The sequence below is a fragment of the Nerophis ophidion genome, linkage group LG01 (genome assembly GCF_033978795.1).
Source record: "Nerophis ophidion isolate RoL-2023_Sa linkage group LG01, RoL_Noph_v1.0, whole genome shotgun sequence".
NCBI lineage: Eukaryota > Metazoa > Chordata > Actinopteri > Syngnathiformes > Syngnathidae > Nerophis > Nerophis ophidion.
Genome location: NC_084611.1, coordinates 17,422,080 through 17,441,898, shown reverse-complemented (window position 1 = coordinate 17,441,898; position 19,819 = coordinate 17,422,080). Strand labels below are relative to the sequence as shown.

The following is a 19,819-nucleotide window of genomic DNA, read 5'->3' as shown; positions in this document are numbered from 1 at the left end:
ATATATATATATATATATATATATATATATATATATATATATATATATATATATATATATATATATATATATAATGTATGTATCCAATAAAAACTAAATAAGATAAAGTGAATTATGATCTTCAAAGGTTTAAATAATGGTCATTCGAAGTCAATTTTGAAATAACTTTCTCATATCTCCTTTTTATTTATATTAAAATACAAAGTCTTTATCTCATACTTGACTTCATCTCATATTTGACTCATTTTAACTTTTTATCTCATTCGGGGATTTTTTGGGTGTGACACAAGTGGGCTTCCATAGTTGTAAGTAGTGCTGTTAACCATTAAGGATTAATCCCAACTTTTGCAAGTAGTATTACTCACCTGCATCATTTGACTACATTTTCAAAAAAAGACTACAGTATTTGGACACAAATGCAATTATATTGTTAAAGTAGATTAGAAGGTATTCTGCATATATTCTTGATGAATGCGATGTTTGAAATGATCACATGAGTTTATATCCTTGACAGCCCTCGTTATATTACACTAATGGTCTATGTCATTTATAATAATGCTAAATGTTTGTTTTAAGATAGCTTAGCATCTATTGATGCACACTGGTTTGCTCTAAGGGGAACTGCACTTTTCTTTATTTTTGCTTATTTTACAATCATGAGAGACAAGAAGACAAACGGTTGTTTTTTTCGCTTTTTAACATTTAAAAATCAGCTTGTTCTAGGTGGCTAGCAATGCAATCAATTCTATCTCTAAATCGCTTTTAAATGCGTTCAAAGAGCGTCAATACTTCATTCACGTTCTGTAACCTGTATGATAACCAAACTGTAGCAACATTGTTATTGTAAGCGCGAACACCGAGGAACTCTTTTTCTAGCGTAGTAACACATCGGCGGGCTACTACGGCAAGAAATAAGAGTTTTTTTACGTCGGCACGAAACTTGTTTGAGTTTGTAATACAACACCATGTGATAAGACACAAATATGTACTGAGTGAAAAAATTAACAATCATGTTACAGTATAATTATTTCATGTTTTGTTTGTACAGAGTACTGTAGTTGTAATAACACGCATGATCAATATAGGTGTGGACAGTTGTTCATCTGGTCCAACTGGTCCGGGATGTTTTTTCAGATTAATTATAGGTAAGCAATCCATTTATGTCAAAATAGCTCCTCTTCAAGTTCCACATTTTTTAGCTTCGATTTCCTTTCACTTAACTCTCTCGGCTTCCGTCTGCTCCAAAGTCTCGCTCTTCTTTCGTGTTCACTTCTAGAAGCAGTAGTTCCTCAGTATATTCAGGTTCAAAAATATAAAGTTGTGAATCCTCATTTATCCAGAAATAGTTGTCTTTGTTATCGAACCTGCCATGATTAGAAGACACGAGCGTTTTGTATCCGTAGGTAGGAACCCACTGGAAGTCAGACGTGCGTTGCTATGGAAAAAGAAATAAATGCGCTGAAGAATTAGTACCAGCAGTGATTAAAATGACCAAATACGGTAAATATTGTACATATTATGAAGGTGTCTGGTACTACATTATAGATAGACTTGCAGTGTTTATACAAAACGTTGCTGGAGAGTTTTCAAGGAAACAACGGTGACTCCCATTAACCGTGTCTTCCCAACCATTTTTTTTAATAATCTTTCAAATCCACCCCCAAAAAGTGTGTTCCTGTCTCATAATGACAGGCAAAGTTACAAAAAAGTGCAATTACCCTTAATTGTAAAATATTCCACCGTGCAGCTTTCATTTTTTCTGAAAGTGGCCCTCGATGGAGAAAGTTTGGACACCCCTGCTTCAAATCCAAAGTGCACAATAAACGTTTCAATGAGTCCTGAAAATGATTTGTCTATATTTCTATTGGGAAATTGCATGTGGCTTCAAAAGGCAGCAGCAGCATGGATGACAAAGGTTAAATTAATAGAAATATATCAAATTCTTTCCCCGTCAAGATTGCATTGATCATATCATTAAAAGCGTTTTATTAGGAGTCCGTGTTAGTTACGTCTTCTCATGTTCATTGTTCACGCCGAGGCCTTGCAGGGCGACATGAGCTACGTGTCCGGCGTGTGAGCGATCAGCTCCAGCATGGCCGTCTCCTATTGGACCGTGCGGATGTCCGGGAGGCGTGTCCTCGAGAGCCCCCGTGAGCACGGCGTGATGGCTTACCTCGGTCTTCATGAGGACCTCGTAGTACAGCAGGTAAAAGACGGGCGTGACGATGCCGACCACCAGCATGATGACCACGGCCGTCCACCACCTCATGCCCCAGTCCGCGCCGTAATACGGGTCCTTTTTCTGCGCCGCTTTGTACTCCAATTTGCCCAGCGAGGGCTGACTCTGCAGGTGCGTCAGGGAGGACACCACCTCGCTCAGGCTGCTCGTCGACGGGCCGGTGGAATTGACCAGCTGCTCGATGTCCTTGTCCTTCACCTGGAGGAAGCCTTCCACGCTGTCCGTGGAAGAGGAGGAGTCCGTGGACGACTCCATGGGGAGGGCGGTGATGGCGGAGGTCTGGGTTTGGGAAAGGGAGGCCGGTTTGGGAGGTCCTGGTTTGTGGGTTTCAGTCAGCATGCTGAAGCGTCTGACGGGGATTTTCACAGATCTCAGGGCGAAGAAGTCTTGCTCCGTCACCAGGTTGTTGGCACGCTTCAGGTCTGCCACCTAAGAAACACACAAGTTGTAGAAAGACATGAAGTAGGACAATCCTTTCTCAAATGTGCCTCAAAAAATTTGACTTCGGTCTTAGGCTATGTCTACACTAAGTCATTAAACCCTTTAAAGGCCTACTGAAATGAGATTTTCTTATTCAAACGGGAATAGCAGGTCCATTCTATGTGTCATACTTGATCATTTTGCGATATTGCCATATTTTTGCTGAAAAGATTTAGTAGAGAACATTCACGATAAAGTTCGCAACTTTTGGTGCTGATAAAAAAGCCTGCCTTTACCGGAAGTCACAGATGCTGACGTCACAAGGGCGAAGGCTCCTCACATGTTTTTAATAGGAGCCACCAGCAGCAAGAGCTATTCGGACCGAGAAAGCGACAACTTCCCCATTAATTTGAGCCAGGATGAAAGATTTGTGGATGATGATATTGATAGCAAAGTACTAAAAAAAACTAAACCATAAAATAAAAAGCGACGGTTCCGGGCGGCGGCAGTGTGAGCGTTTCAGATGTCATTAGACACGTTTACTAGGATAATTCTGGAAGATCCCTTATCTGCTTATTGTTTTAATAGTGTTTTAGTGAGATTTTAAAGATTGTAAAGACATACCTCGAGGTCGGATGGCTGCGGTGAACACACAATGTCTCAGAGAGAAGCCGAGGAGCCATGCTCACATCTGCCTTTTAAACAGCTACTGCAGGAGGACGAATAATCCAATGATGTCCCCGGTAAGATATATACATCACAATTTTCCCATCCAAAAACATGCTGGTTGACGTAGAGAAAACATGTTCGCTTGACCGCTCTGTGTTAAAGCTTTACAACAAACAAAGAAACACCGGCTGCGTCTCGGTGCTAAAGACAGCTGCAATCCACCGCTTTCCACCAACAGCATTGTTCTTTATAGTCTCCATTATTAATTGAACTAATTGCAAAAGATTCAGCAACACAGATGTCCAAAATACTGTGTAATTATGCGGTTAAAGCAGACGACTTTTAGCCGCGAGTGGTGCAGCGCTAATATTTCTTGACAGTCCGTGACGTCACGCGCACGCATCATCATTCCGCAACGTTTTCAACAAGAAACTCATGGGAAATTTAAAATTGCAATTTAGTAAACTAAAAAGGCCGTATTGGCATGTGTTGCAATGTTAATATTTCATCATTGATATATAAACTATCAGACTGCGTGGTCGATAGTAGTGGGTTTCAGTAGGGCTTTAAATACAATAGTAAACATACAAGACAAATGTCTTTTATTAGTAAGTAAACAAACAAAGGCTCCTACTTAGTCTGCTGACATATGCAGTAACGTATTTTGTCCTTTATCATTCTATATTGTCAACATTATTAAGGACACGTGGTAGAAAATTTATTATTAATCTACTTGTTCATTTACTGTTAATATCTGCTTACTTTCTTTTTAGCATGATCTATCTACACTTCTGTTAAAATGTAATAATCACTTATTTGTCTGTTGTTTGATACTTTACATTAGTTTTGGATAATACCACAAATTTGGGTATCAATTCGATACCAAGTAGTTACAGGATCATACATTGGTCATATTCAAAGTCCTTGTGTGTCCAGAGACATATTTCCTAGCGTTATAAACATAATATAAATTTAAAAAAAACAACAAAAGATGTTGTGAAGCCAAAAAATAGACATAATCGAAGTAGTATCGAGATACACTTTTGTAATTGGTATCATTACAGTGGATGATAGGTGTAGATCCACCAATGGCGTTTGTTTACATTGTGACGCCGGTGAGCTACGGTGTGTAGTGAAGCATGTTTTACTATTCCTCGTCTTGCAGGATGATACTTGTAAGAAACTTACTTGTCGCCATGGAGACAAAGATTAGTGATTTATTAGTAGCTAAAACCCTTCCGATTGCGGCTGGACGTTAGCTGCTAGCTAGCTAGCCATGTTTTAAAGCACCCCTTTCCCTTAGGGCATTTCAGTGTTATAACTTCACCTTTATCTTTAGTTTTTTAGCCAAAATGCGTCCATTCTCCCTTTGCTGTCTACACACTGTGTCTGCTTGTAAGTACTCTCTGTGTGTGTGCATGCGCTGCCAAACATGCTCATCTGCTCGTAAAACAGCAATGACATTACGTGACGACAGGGGGTAATGGACCGGGGTTTTTTCAGAGGTGGTATAGTACCGAATATGATTCGTTGGTATTGCGGTACTATACTAATACCGGAATACCGTACAACCCTAGTTTGTTCTTTATAAAGTAATTTGTTATCGGTTACTATGTAACAGCAATTTTTCGATTATTAACGTTAGGTTTATATATTCACGCTTGTGCGCACGGTAGATGGAGCTTCCACTCGCTCACTGTAGTGAAAGCTGCTGGCTGTTCAGTTTAAAACTGCCGCTACAGTACAGTGGTTAGTGCTTACAGGCTATGGGGAGAGGCACTTTAAAGCCAAGTTGTAGTTCATCCCATCTACTTTATTTACAAAGCACATTGCAAACAATTTTCACAAAATGCTGCACAGGAGTTAAAACAAATACAAGGAGAGTCAATACAACACGTAACTAAAAATTTGACACACCCAGGGAACAGCACAGAGGCGCTATTGTTAACTTCTGTGCTAAAACGCTAACAGAAGTGAACAACAAAGAGATGAGATGAGTGATAAAGTCGCTACAAGGAGAGCGAGAGAGAGGTTCCATCCATCCATTTTTTTACCGCTTGTCCCTAGGTTCTCGAGCAAATTGGTGTAAATAACTCTGTAGTCGCTGACCAACGCATACCAGTACTCAGGCGTCTGCACCGTGCTGCCATATTAATACAAATAAAATAAAAGTATGATGCGCGTCATCAGACAAGCCTCCAGAAACACGCGAGGGGCTAGGGTGAGCCAAAGAGGAACAGAGTAGAGCAAACATCAAAAAGTTTCAAGCAGTAACGTACTAACTTAACCATGAGATGGTCAAAAACAAAGTAATAAAATAAGTTTGAATATTTCTCTTTTGGTCTATGCTTTCTATGTGATTTTGGTGTGGTTTCTGTATATTTGGACAATTCTCATGGTCGAAATCGCTGAAATGTTGTGTTCCCTGTTGAAAGGCAGAGGAGACGTGAGGCAGACACAGGTGGTGCCTCCACGGCTACACACAAAGTGTATTGAGCGTGTGCGTGCTTGTTGCCACAGGGGAAAGGCAGGCAATGAGGCAGCAAGTACGTCTGCCTCACAGTCGGGCGTGATATATTGTCAACTAGCAGTTCAATGCTTCAGCAGTACTCTGACTCTCCACTCTGGGAAAAGTAGGGGCACTTAAGCTAGCAGACATTTCTCTCCGGCGGAAACTACCCTTTCTTTTTTTTACTATTTATAATAAACATGTCATTTTTATTAGACTGTTGTGACGAAACGAGAGCTGAGCCAGAAGGCAAAGCTCTCAGTCTACCGAGCTATCTGCATTCCTACTCTCCCCTATGGTCATGACGTGTGGGTCATGACCGAGAGAATACGATCGCGGCCGAAATGAGTTCCTTTAGAAGGGTGGATGGCATCTCCCTTAGAGATAGGGGAAAAGTTCAGTCACCGGAGAGAGACTCGGAGTAGAACCGCTGCTCCTTCGCTTGGAAAGGAGCCAGCTTAGGTGGTTCGGGCATCTCGTGCGGATGCCTCGCGAGCGTCTCCCTAGGGAGGTCCTCGTTGCACGTCCCACTGGGAGGAGACCCCGGGGCAGGCCAAAGACCAGATGGGGGGATTATGTCTCCTCTCTGGCCTGGGAACGCTTCAGGGTCCCCCAGGAGGAAGTTGCTCTGGAGAGGGAATTCTGGGGTCTCTGCTGGAGCTGTTGTCCCTGCAACCCGATTCCGGATAAGCGGTTGAAGATGGACATTTATTACAGTAAGCCAGCGTTTATGCGTTCTTTTTGTCAGATACAAAAATATTGTTTTATTGGTTGGAATAAAATTAAAGTAATGTCTGCCAATATGGAGGATTATATACTGTATCCAAGATTAAATACTTCTCTAAACTGGAATTTAAGACAAAATGAGTGTTATGATACAAAGTAAGTTTTAATGGAGGATAGCTATTGCTGCTTCAGATACAAATACAGAAAGGCAATACTTGATTTATTTTGTTAAAAGCAAATGGGACCAAAAAGTATTTAACAACAACTTTATCATATACTTTTTGGACCCATTTATTACCTCAAAATAACATTAGGACAACGTTTTTATGAAAGCAAATCACTCCCTTATTTTTCTTGTTACTCTAATGTGCAACCTAAACCAACAATGATTACAGCTGCACATATAAATTTAAATAAAAAAAGAAGAAAAAAAACCTCCAAAAGTATCTATGCTTCACCTGGTGTTTAGTTCACCGCACGGCACTGCTCTCTAAAATATACCAGTATTAGCTATCGTCCCGGTATGTCGCCCAGCCCTAGTTGTAAAACACGTTTCCACCACTTGTGGCAGTAATGTCAATCTCAAACAAGTCTGGAGAAAAGTTCAAGCACAAAAATTCTGAAAGTTGTATAGCTGGATTTTCATTTGCACTTTAATGTTATTGACCTTTTAGTTAAACATTTACAGGGTTTCCCCACAATGTAATTGAATGTGACACGCCCCGGCAGCCTTTTTATTACCGCCCCATCTTGAAAATAAGGATGTGTTTTTTTTAAATAAATTGAAGTACATATGATGAAAATAAGGGTGTTTTTTTTAAAACAAATTTAAGTACTTATGATGAAAATTAGGGTGTTTTTTTAAAAAACAAATTTAAGTACTGTAATATATTGGAGCACCCAGAAGAAGTCACTCTGAGTCGGGTGCCCTTTTTAACTTGTATTGCCAATCTTGGCACAATTCCCAAAGGCTTTTCCTCCCATGAAAACACCTCCCTGAATCTTCGATTTCTCGCCGGACACACAACACTTCTTCGTTCTTTGCCAATCACCTTTCAGGTACAGATGGTATGTTTGCAAATACGGGAAAAACTAACCTCAAATCCAAACCACATGAACATAAAACATTAGAAAGTCGTTACAGACTTAACTGAAATATTATATATATATATATATATATATATATATATATATATATGGAGATAGATAGATAGATGGAGCCAATTAATTGCGCACTATTGACAAGTGATGATTTTGAAAAGATTTTGATCATCGAAAACTGTGTTACCGAAACCGGATATAAACAAAACGCATGCCGTCTGATGTGGACGTGATTTTTTGTATTATATTATATATATATATATATATATATATATATATACACACACACACATATTGCAGCTATACCCGCGGACTACCCTCTACAAAATGTGCAAACATATTAAGAGGACAGTGGCAGCTTTTAAGAAGAAAAAGTCTAACCAGAACTGAGCGAAGCAAGTGTGACAATAACTTAAAATTACAGTTACAAGTCCAAGACCTTAGATAGCACTAGTCTATAGCTTATGGTGTTTTTGTTGCACCCTTAAGTGTTAATACTGTAAGTATTGTACTTATTACGCACCAGCTGTTTGATTGTAACATGTATCTCAGTTGCAATTTTTAATAACAAATTTGGAGTTGTTACAATTGCTAATGCTAATCATGTCAATAGCAAAGCCAATGTCTATTAGCATCAAGCTAGCACATTTGTTTTTGGAAAAGTCAAGCCTTTCTTTACTTACGTTGGAGTGTTTTTTTTTAATCAATTGCTTTGTTGGCATTGACAATGGCAACATAACCCAGGAGTAATTTTGACTGTGTTCGCTCTCAGTGCTGCTGGAGTGATCACTAAGTGGCAAGCAGCCAGATGGCACAGATGTATTTTGGGCACCTAACGATTGGATCGGATTCCGATTCCTGAGGTGACAATTCGGTTCATAATCGATTCAAACTGACTCTGGCAATGTATCATTTGGTATAATAGTTACAATGAAACTTTTTTAAAACGGTACATGTGAGAAAAACTATATAAGAATGGTGATTCTGATGTGGATCTATTTTTTGTACAGCCCTGTGAATAGGCAGGATTTGGTAGTATCCCTAGCTGTGGCCCCACCTTTCACACAAGACTGTGTCGTGTCAGTGTGCACGTAATCAGATAATTGCATGTGTTGGGGTCCAGTGGGATCCAACACTTGTTTGCTGGTGACAATTGCTTCCTACACAACAGGGATGGGACATTCCACTGTGCGACCTCTTTCTGCTAGTCCCTGTCACACAGGTCTTGAACACTTACCGAGCAATGGTACTGCAAGGCGATGCTGTTCAGGGTGTCGCCCTCCTTGACATCTCTGCTTAGGTAGACGATGTCGTCCACCCTCTCCCTGGACACGCTCCTTCTGTTCCGGTCTCTGCTACGTGGCCGCAGGTCACAGCTTTCCCCATCTTCCTCCGATTGTTCGTTCTCCGAACTATTTGTCCCAAACAGGTAGGCATGACCACCGTTGGAGGCTTGAACAATGGTGGCCCCTTGGAAGCCGTAGTGCTGGCCCCGACCAGTCATCTTCTGTAATGAGGCAGGGAAACATTAGCTTGGTGCAGGGGTTCCTCCAGGGACCAAAGTGAAAATTAAAGCGATTTTAAGCATGCAACAACACAAGTAGTGATTAATTTATCCCCATATATAAATATAAGTCCTGGGCCTAATTCAGTTAACATTCAACTCTGCATCTTTAAGGTACATTTTAACCACAAAACATTCAAAAAAGGTAAATTTCTGCAGATTTTGACCATTTCCAGGTGTTTTCTAACCAGCTCCTCCGAGGTTTTTCATTCCATCGCTTTCAATCTTAACCTACACAGATTAGACATGCAAGAGATGTTGAATTTCGAAGCGTTTAGGTCTTCATTATAGGACGTGAGTGAAGCATGGCGACCAAGATTAGAACGTCAAAAAGTCGCAGCTTTACAGTAGAGCAGAGGTTCTTCAAATCAAACGTGACTAGATCTATAGATTTTATGATAAAAAACTGGCAGCTCAGTCACCAGAATTTTACCATTAAATCTTCGGTGGTTTTTACACCAAATTTAAAAACTGTACCAGTGATTTTACGTTGAAATTCTGGTGACTGAGTTGCCAGTTATTACCAAAAATCTATGGGCATGTTCATAAAGTCGAATGCAGCTGAGATAGGCACCAGCGACCCCAAACGGGACAAGCGGTAGAAAATGGATGGATGGACATAACTGTTATTTCTACTGCAGAATTCTGGCAACTCAAACGCTACTTTTTTTACTATAAAATCTACATCCCCCATTTTTAAAGTGCATTACTGCAAATTAAAAAAATGGTTCTGTTGATGATTTTACGGTAAATTTTTGGCGACTGAGCTGCCAGGTTAGTTTACAGTAAAATCGACATACTTGTATTAGAGCAGGGACATCAAACATGCGGCCCTGAAGTTAAAGTTAAAACACCAATGATTGTCACACACACACTAGGTGTGGCGAAATGTGTCCTCTGCATTCAACCCACCCCCTGGGAGGTGAGGGGAGCAGTGGGGCCTCGCCAAGCAGAGAGGTAATGGGTCCCATTTTTATAGTCTTTGGTATGATTTGGCCGGGGTTTGAACTCCCAACCTACCGATGTCAGGGCGGACACTCTAACCACTAGACAACTGAATAGGCTGAACAGGTTCAATCCAAACCATGAGATGATTCTGCTAAGTTTAAAATTAAGCTGCATTTTTTAATTAAACTGCTGTTCTAAATGTGTCCACTGGATATCATAATAATAATTTTGTTAGGCAAGCAATGGGTTATAAATGGGTCCCATTTTTATAGTCTTTGGTATGACTCGGCCGGGGTTTGAACTCCCAACCTACCGATGTCAGGGCGGACACTCTAACCACTAGACCACAGAGCATGCTGAACAGGTTCAATCCAACCCGCGAGACGAGTCTGCTAAATTTAAAACTGAGCTGCATTTTTTTATTAAACTGCTGTTCTATATGTGTCCACTGGATATCACAATATTGATTTTGTTAGGCAAGCAATTGTTTATACCGTAGCGAGCAAGTATACCAAGCAAGAAGTACACGGTAAAGCGGGGCTGCAGCTCCTACCCTTCTACCCGATGTAAAGCAAAGAGGAGTAAAGTAAACAATTTGTAACCCCATTTCAAGTGCTGCAAGAGATACTGCACATTAATATAGTTCTATGAAAAATATTGTCTTCTGTGCATATTTGAAGAAAGTGAACAGTGTTTGATTTACTGCAATACTGTCTTACGTTTTTATTTTTGGTTTGTTGAAATTGTTCGGACATTGCACACCTTTTATTTTTCTATCAATACACAGTGATTCCTAAAAGGCAGGGAGTAACTTTACCCTCTTGTATAGTTTCAACCTCAGTTTGTTGAGTGAACACAGGATTAATATGTGGAAATGACAAATGAGGTAGTTGATGCATAAAATAGTTTTGTATTTAGGCTTTTTTTCTTTTCTGTTCAATCCTAGATGGGTTGTGATTTAAAGCTTATTTACTTTGAAGATACACTGAGATAAAGTCTAAATTCATTGTGTTGTTGAAACCGCACTAATTTGTTCATCATAAAGTTCAACAAACTTGAAGTGTTTTATTAAGAGATGTATCGGGGCGGTATAGCTCAGTTGGTAAAGCGGCTGTGCCAGCAACTTGAGGGTTCCAGGTTGGAGCCCCGCTTCCGCCATTCTCGTCACTGCCATTGTGTCCTGGGGCAAAACACTTAAACCCACCGGCTCCCAGTGCCACCCACACTGGTTTAAATACAACTTAGATATTGGGTTTCACTATGTAAAGCGCTTTGAGTCACTAGAGAAAAAGCGCTATAAAAATATAATTCACTTCACTACATTTTCAGAATGTGCCTGTTCCATTTTGGGCCGAAGTAAAACAAAGAAAACAATCCGAAGTTGTCGTAGTTGCAGTTCGAAGTTTTTATGCCATGATTTTACCGGTACGACCCACATGGGAATAAATGTTCCTCCATGCAACCCCTGAGCTAAAATGAGTTTGACACCACTGTTTTAGAGTGTAGCCTTGCGGAAATGCCCATCAATGATTGTTCAGCTTGAAAAAAGTCGATGAATATGTTTAACAATTTGTAGCCACTCCTTTTTTGGCGGTTTAGTGCTACATCATCAGTGTTGGCGCCATCAAGTCATAAAAATGGGGTCCCACTTTTTTTTTTGTAACTGTTTAGAAAATAAATGATATATGTATGCATTATCCTGTTATGTCTCACATTCTATTTTTGTGTTTTGGAAAAAGGTTGTCATAAACGTTACTTAATTCATTAAAAAAAAAATAAAAAAAAGATAACATATTTTTATGCATATGTAAATGTATTCAGTTATAAACATTGATTCACTTTCTTCTTTCCTTCATAGATCCTAACGTTATCACTGCTGGTATTTTTTTTCTATATTTGTATTTAATAAGTTGTAGGTGTATTTATTACAGTATAAAAGTGCAAAAAGTGTTTTGCTTAGGTCATGAAATTATGATAATAGTGTGCCAAGGCATACGTACACATTATTTATTTAACGCTTAAAACTCTAGAGTCTACTTCAACTTCAGATCTATCTGTCAATTTTAAGTTTTGTTTTTTTAAATGAGGTTTTTTTGTTTGTGCACCCAAAGTGGAATATTTGACGTGAAGAAATCGGAGCCTTGGATATGTCAATAATTCATACGAACATTGATGTTGATGCACACACCCTGGCTTCCACCTGTTTGATTTGCTACCATCAGGCAGGCGCTACAGGTGCATCAGTGCCAGAACAAACAGGCTCAGAGACAGCTTCTTTCCCAAAACTGTCACCACGTTGAACTCTAATTTAAAATAATAACAATTCACCCCTATACAATATCATGCCCTAACACCCTACTGTGCAATACTACCCTTCGAGTGCAATACGTCCAACACTGATTGTTATTTATTACTTTGGTACTCTTGTCTTGCTCTGTATATTGTACAGTATTTTGTACTTCTATAATGTTTTGTATATTGTACAGGATTGCTTATTATTTTTATTGGATAGTAGTCTGTTTATTTCAATTGTTGGTTTTTCCTTTTTACCTCTTATGTCATTTATTTCACCCCATATTTGTTCCCACTTCCGCACCTTAAGTTGGAGTCTTTAATCTTGTTATATGCAAATATAATGACAATAAAGTTCATTCTATTCTATTTTAATATTATGTTTTGAGCGGTGACAGTGTTAAAGAAAAAAGAACAGCTTTATTTTATTAGTCAACATTGCAACTTTTTCTAAATTACATTTCACCTACAAGCTCTTTTTATTGCACTTTTGGTACGTTTTTGTTTATGCTAATAGTATTTCTAGAATGTGCCGTGGGCCTTTAAAACACTTTTGACACCCCTGCTATAGATAATAAAAAATCTAATCTGATAAGTCTAACGATAAAAAGCAGAGCCTGGCGACACGTGCGTTTATCATAACGCACAGTCAGCATCTCTGCTTCAGTAAACAATGACGGTGATGATGTCAGCGATGCGAGTAACACTTGCTAACTTGTCAGACACTCCTCCAAAAGACTCCTTTTAAACACTCCTCGCACATTAACACTTCAAAAGGCACATATAGGCCCCGTTTGTTGACCTACAAAGTATATTTTTGGGATGGAGGTGTCTGACTGGGTGCTGTTTGGCTTGAAGCTGACAGGTAGCCTGTCTCCATCCTTGAACGATGTTGCTTCATCCATCCATCCATTTTCTACCGCTTATTCCCTTTTGGGGTTGCGGGGGGCGCTGGCGCCTATCTCAGCTACAATCGGGCGGAAGGCGGGGTACACCCTGGACAAGTCGCCACCTCATCGCAGGGCCAACACAGATAGACAGACAACATTCACACTCACACTCACACACTAGGGCCAATTTTAGTGTTGCCAATCAACCTATCCCCAGGTGCATGTCTTTGGAAGTGGGAGGAAGCCGGAGTACCCGGAGGGAACCCACGCATTCACGGGGAGAAAATGCAAACTCCACACAGAAACTTCCCGAGCCTGGATTTGAACCCCGGACTGCAGGAACTTCGTATTGTGAGGCAGACGCACTAACCCCTCTTCCACCGTGAAATGTTGCTTCAGTGGTAGGTAAAAGTGAAGTTTCCATGGCACATGGCACAGGATGAAGTTAAAAAGGTTGACTTTACACTTACCTTAGTGTTTACCATGAAGTCTTTCTTTTGACAGCACCTTACGCTAAAGTTGTCAGAGTACAAACTGAGGCAGTATTTGTCATTGCTAAAACTTTCGGTGAATCAAAATTTAAGAAAAGTTCATTACTTTGAAGGCGACCACTAAAAACGCAATAAACAGGGACATACATTTGACCTGGCAAATATAAACAAAACAAAACACTGGTGGAAAGCAATAATCGATAAAATAAACAAAAAAATACAAATCAGCGCCTGGAATTGTGCGTCCTTCCTGATTTCAATGCGTAAAGAGACACAAAAAGTACGTTAACGCCAACAGTGATCATGATGCATTAGTTTGTCACTGAATAATAATCATGTCAAAATTGCTTTGCACAAGCATATTTTCTATGACACCAAGACGGTTTCATGAGGGACATGAACCTAAAATGTCAATGTCCTCTTTGATGACGTAACACATGTGCTTATCAATCCAGTGTTGCCAAGTTGGACCTTGGAAGTTCAAGGATTCTGCAGAACTAGATTGAACCGTATGGGCATAACCAGCCTTCAAAGTACTACTTAAAATATGCCAGGCACCTGAAGTGTGATTTAGTTACATCACTTTAATAATCTGAATTGTCTTCAGACTAAGAAATGTTGCGCCAGAGTCATTAAAAGGTGGTAAATAAATCAAGGGAGAGGACATGCTCAGGAATGTAAACTTGCACAGGCTACTAAATGCTTGTGCGTATTTACAAAATCATACATCTAGTTGGTTGCTTTTAGGTTTATTTCGCACGCAATTGCAATACAAAGCACCACATATTTTCATTTCTCCTTAAATGTCCAAAAAAGTAGGAAGACGCTTTATTAGTTCATATCAATTATTACTAACAAATATGTTCACTTATCTAGCATTAAAAGTACAAAATGTGGCTGCTAGACTTGTGACAAGGGCAGGAAAGTTTGATCACATTACGCCTATACTGGCTCACCTGCACTGGCTTCCTGTGCACTTAAGATGTGACTTTAAGGTTTTACTACTTACGTGCAAAATACTAAGCGGTCTAGCTCCTTCTTATCTTGCTGATTGTTTTGTACCATAAGTCCCGGCAGGAAATCTGCGTTCAAAAAACTCAGGCTTATTAGTGATTCCCAGAGCCCCAAAAAAGTCTGCGGGCTATAGAACGTTTTCTGTTTGGGCTCCAGAACTCTGGAATGCCCCCCCGGTAACAGTTAGAGAAGCTACCTCAGTAGAAGCATTTAAGTCCCATCTTAAAACTCATTTGTATACACTAGCCTTTCAATAGAATTCCCCTTTTAGACCAGTTGATCTGCCGCCTTTTTTCTGCTCTGCCCCCCTCTCCCGAGTAGGGTTGGGTATCGAGTATCGATTGGAACCGGGACTAACTTTCCGATTCTCCCGGAATCGTTCAAAAGTTTAAATTTCGATTCCTAGTTTCGATACCCAGTCCGCCGCTTAACACCAACGAAGAAGCGCCCACCGCAGGAAGTGTTAGCATCTGTGGCCCCCTCCAAAGTTTCTCATTATATCCCATTGGGTTGAGTTTTTTTCTTAGCCTGATGTGGGATCTGAGCCGAGGATGTCGTTGTGGCTTGTGCAGCCCTTTGAGACACTTGTGATTTAGGGCTATATAAATAAACTTTGATTGATTGATTGATTCATGAGGGACATGAACCTAAAATGTAAATGTGCACTTTGATGACGTAAACATTTGCTTATGAATCCAGTGTGGCCGCGTGGACCTTGGAGGTTCAAGAATTCGTCATAACTAGATTGGGACGTAACCAGCCTTCAAATTACTACTTAATATATGATAGGCACCAGAGGTGTGAATTAGTTACAACACTTTAATAATCTGAATTGTCTTCAGAGTCATTAAGAGGTGGTAAACAAATCAAGTAAAAGGGCGTTCCCAGGAATTACTGCTAGTGCGTATTTACATATATAGCCCTAAATCACAAGTGTCTCAAAGGGCTGCACAAGCCACGACGACATCTTCGGTTCAGATTCCATATCAAGGCAAGGAAAAACTCAATTCAGTTGAATGACAATGAGAAACCTTTGAGAGGACCACAGGGGAGACCGGTGCAATGGACGTCAAGTGGCATAATATTGTGAAAGACCCAGTCCATGGTGGATCCAACATAATAGTGAAAGTCCAGTTCATTGTGGATCTAACATAACAGTGAGAGTCCAGTCCATAGCGGGGCCAGCAGGGGAACATCCTGAGCGGAGACATCAAATACACACCTGGTTGGTTGCTTTTAGGCTTATTTCGCACATGTCAACAATTGCAGTATAATACACCACATACTTGATAGATGTGGGGACCCCCACAATGTTTCGCATTGTAACCCATTGGGTTGAGTTTTTCCTTGCCCTGATATGGGATCTGAGCCGAGGATATTGTTGTGGCTTGTGCTGCCATTTGAGACACTCGTGATTTAGGGCTATATATATAAATAAACTTTGATTGATTGATTGATATTTTCAATTCTGCTCACAGGTCCGAAGAAGAGTAGGAAGACAGAATCATACCTATTTTCTAGGTCAGGGGTCGGGAACCTTTTTGGCTGAGAGAGCCATGAAAGCCAAATATTTTAAAATGTATTTCCGTGAGAGTCATATAATATTCTTTAACGCTGAATACAACAAAATGCGTGCATTTTTAAGTAAGACCAACATTTTTAAAGCGTAATAAGTCTCTATTCTTTTTAATAATATTTTTACTCTGTGAATGTGAGTGTGAATGTTTTCTGTCTATCTGTGTTGGCCCTGCGATGAGGTGGCGACTTGTCCAGGGTGTACCCCACCTTCCGCCCGATTGTAGCTGAGATAGGCGCCAGCGCCCCCCGCGATCCCGTAAGGGACAAGCGGTTTTAAGGCAACTTCATGAACAGGTGTGGTAGAACGGTTGGATGGATTAAAAAATGCATGAGCATGTTTTACGTATATTTTGAATTTTTTTTTTAACACAGTGATTTTGTTAGAATAATTATGTATATATTATCACACAACTTTTATGCTTATGGGATGTTGTTATAATTATTGTCAATTGTGCTGAAGTGGTATTTTTCGTTGTCTGTGCAAAGCTGGCAATCCAAAAGATTGCCAGCCAGTCTGGTATCAGTGTCTGTGTCTGTGTCCAGGAACGGCCTGCTGACTGCCAAGGCCGAAAACCGCCGTGACGCAAACAGAGCAGAGAGACAAGGCGATATCACCAGCGTCAACACATTTGCATTTTTGTATAATCATATATTGTGTCTAACTGGAGTTGAAGAGATTACCCCCTTCCCTCAGCGACAGCTTCAGTGATGTAAACAGGTACCTGTTGTAGGCACAATACCAATGTGAGCAATTTGCAAATTTGTATACTGCAATCTTTTTGCAAATAGCTTCCAGCTGTATATTTGAATAATGTGTGGTGCACATTTTGCAGATCAATGGGCACAATCTTTTTGGCAATTTTGGAAATTGCTTCCAGCTATATATTGATTGTGTTGGAAGTTCTGGATACTAACCCTAACCCTAACCTTTGATGCCATCTACGAACTTGCTGTTCTTCTTCTGTTCGATGTAGCTTTCTGTGCGGAATTCCGCTAATTCTTCTTCGGCCTTCCTCAAACCATTTACATGCTCGCGCCATTTTCAAACCAGATCTCGTCTTGCGATATGCAAATTGCTTGCGCGCAATGGAAATGACGTATAACTTGCAAAGTGCGCGAGATTGGTGAAATGCTTACAAGACCCCCCAAATAAATAGAGGAAGCACACAGGCTGGACTTTTAGAACGTAGTTTGGATCTGTAACTAGAATACTGCCCAAAACACGTGTCTCCTCATTGAGCCAAATTGAACTCTGTCTCCGCATGATTCCTTGCTTCTTGTCTGTTTAATAGATGTCATCAGTGTTAGAACCTGACAGATTACCAGTGAATATAATGTAGACATGTCAGCTAAGATTTATCTAAGAGCCAGATCTGGCTCGAGAGCCTTAGGTTCTGTTCTAGGTCATAGAAAATATTACTAGCAAAAAGGGACAAGCGGTAGGAAAATTAATGGACATGTTCACTTCTTGTTCTCGTTTTACGCGTTTTATCGCAGCGATTAATAAAATGACTGGCGCGGAATGCAATTATTGTAAAATACCTTCAACGACAGCTCAGTTTTTAAATAAATTGGCAAACTCGTCAACATCAGCACAAATTATGCTAATGCTAACTAGCTAGGTCTACTGTGTGGAACCCCCGCTGACCTGCTTGTGTTCTATCGGCATATTGACATTTTTTGACGAGTACAACAACAAGTCTTCTTACCTGGGAAGGTGTATACCGATCAGCTAGTTACCCTCAATGACGCCCATGGCTGCGTCGGGCGACGATAATCCGCCGTCGTGTAGCATCGCCTCCACACATCCGAGCTGGCTAGCTGGCTACGAGCCTTGGGTTGCCACCGCTCACGCCACGTCAACATAGCGATGACGTCATGACGTTGGTCGCGTCATGCACAGAATCTCGCGAGATGTCGCTGTCGTCAAACGCAAGAAGAAGCGGGAGAGGAACTTTTTAAAAACGTGAGCTAGGTTTATGCTCGGGAAAAAACTTGTTTTCATTGTCAACTGAAGTTGGAGAGAAATGCTGCCAGAATGTAGTATGGATGTAAGAATAGTTTGAATGTTGGAATGGTTTGAATGTCGACGCTGAACTGAAATGCCAATGGAATGTACAAACCCCTTTTCCATATGAGTTGTGGAATTGTCTTAGATGTAAATATAAACGGAATACAATGATTTGCTAATCATTTTCAACACATATTCAGTTGAATATGCTACAAAGACAACATATTTGATTTTTTTTGCAAATAATCATTAACTTTAGAATTTGATGCCAGCAACACGTGACAAAGAAGTTGGGAAAGGTGGCAATAAATACTGATAAAGTTTAGGAATGCTCATCAAACACTTATTTGGAACATCCCACAGGTGTGCAGGCTAATTGGGAACAGGTGGGTGCCATGATTGGGTATAAAAACAGCTTCCCAAAAAATGCTCAGTCTTTTACAAAAAAGGATTGGGCGAGGTACACCCCTTTGTCCACAACTGCGTGAGCAAATAGTCAAACAGTTTAAGAACAACGTTTCTCAAAGTGCAATTGCAAGAAATTTAGGGTTTCAACATCTACGCTCCATAATATCATCAAAAGATTCAGAGAATCTGGAGAAATCACTCCACGTAAGTGGCATGGCCGGAAACCAACATTGAATGAACGTGACCTTCAATCCCTCAGACGGCACTGTAACGAAAACCAACATCAATCTTTAAAGGATATCACCACAAGGGGCAGGAATACTTCAGAAAACCACTGTCACTAGACACAGTTGGTTGCTACATCTTTAAGTGCAAGTTAAAGCTCTACTATGCAAAGCGAAAGCCATTTATCAACAACATCCAGAAACGCCGGCAGCTTCTCTGGGCCCAAGATCATCTAAAATGGACTGATGCAAAGTGGAAAAGTGTTCTGTGGTCTGACGAGTCTACATTTCAAATTTTGGGGGGAAATATTCGACATCGTGTCATCTGGACCAAAGGGGAAGCGAACCATCCAGACTGTTACCGACACAAAGTTCAAAAGCCAGCATCTGTGATGGTTTGGGGGTGCATTAGTGCCCAAGGCATGGGTAACTTACACATCTGTGAAGGCACCATTAATGCTGAAAGGTACATACAGGTTTTGGAACAAGATATGCTGCCATTTAAGCGCCGTCTTTTTCATGGACACCCCTGCTTATTTCGGCAAGACAATGCCAAGGCACATTCAGCACGTGTTACAACAGCGTGGCTTCGTAAAAAAAGAGTGCGGGTACTTTCCTGGCCCGCCTGCAGTCCAGACTTGTCTCCCATCGAAAATGTGTTGCGCATTATGAAGCGTAAAATACGACAGCGGAGACCCCGGACTGTTGAACGACTGAAGCTCTACATAAAACAAG

General features: G+C 40.4%; 1 protein-coding gene across 1 annotated transcript; it reads right to left on the bottom strand.

Moving 5' to 3' along the window:
- Window positions 1–211: 211 nt before the first annotated feature.
- lysmd3 (LysM, putative peptidoglycan-binding, domain containing 3) lies at window positions 212–18,315 on the bottom strand. Its single transcript, XM_061897523.1, has 3 exons — window positions 18,151–18,315; window positions 8,902–9,171; window positions 212–2,668 (listed from the first exon to the last, which is right to left on the bottom strand). The coding sequence occupies exons 2-3, from the start codon at window positions 9,166–9,168 to the stop codon at window positions 2,006–2,008; spliced, it is 930 nt and encodes a 309-aa protein (XP_061753507.1). The 5' UTR covers window positions 9,169–9,171; window positions 18,151–18,315; the 3' UTR covers window positions 212–2,005.
- Window positions 18,316–19,819: the final 1,504 nt, after the last annotated feature.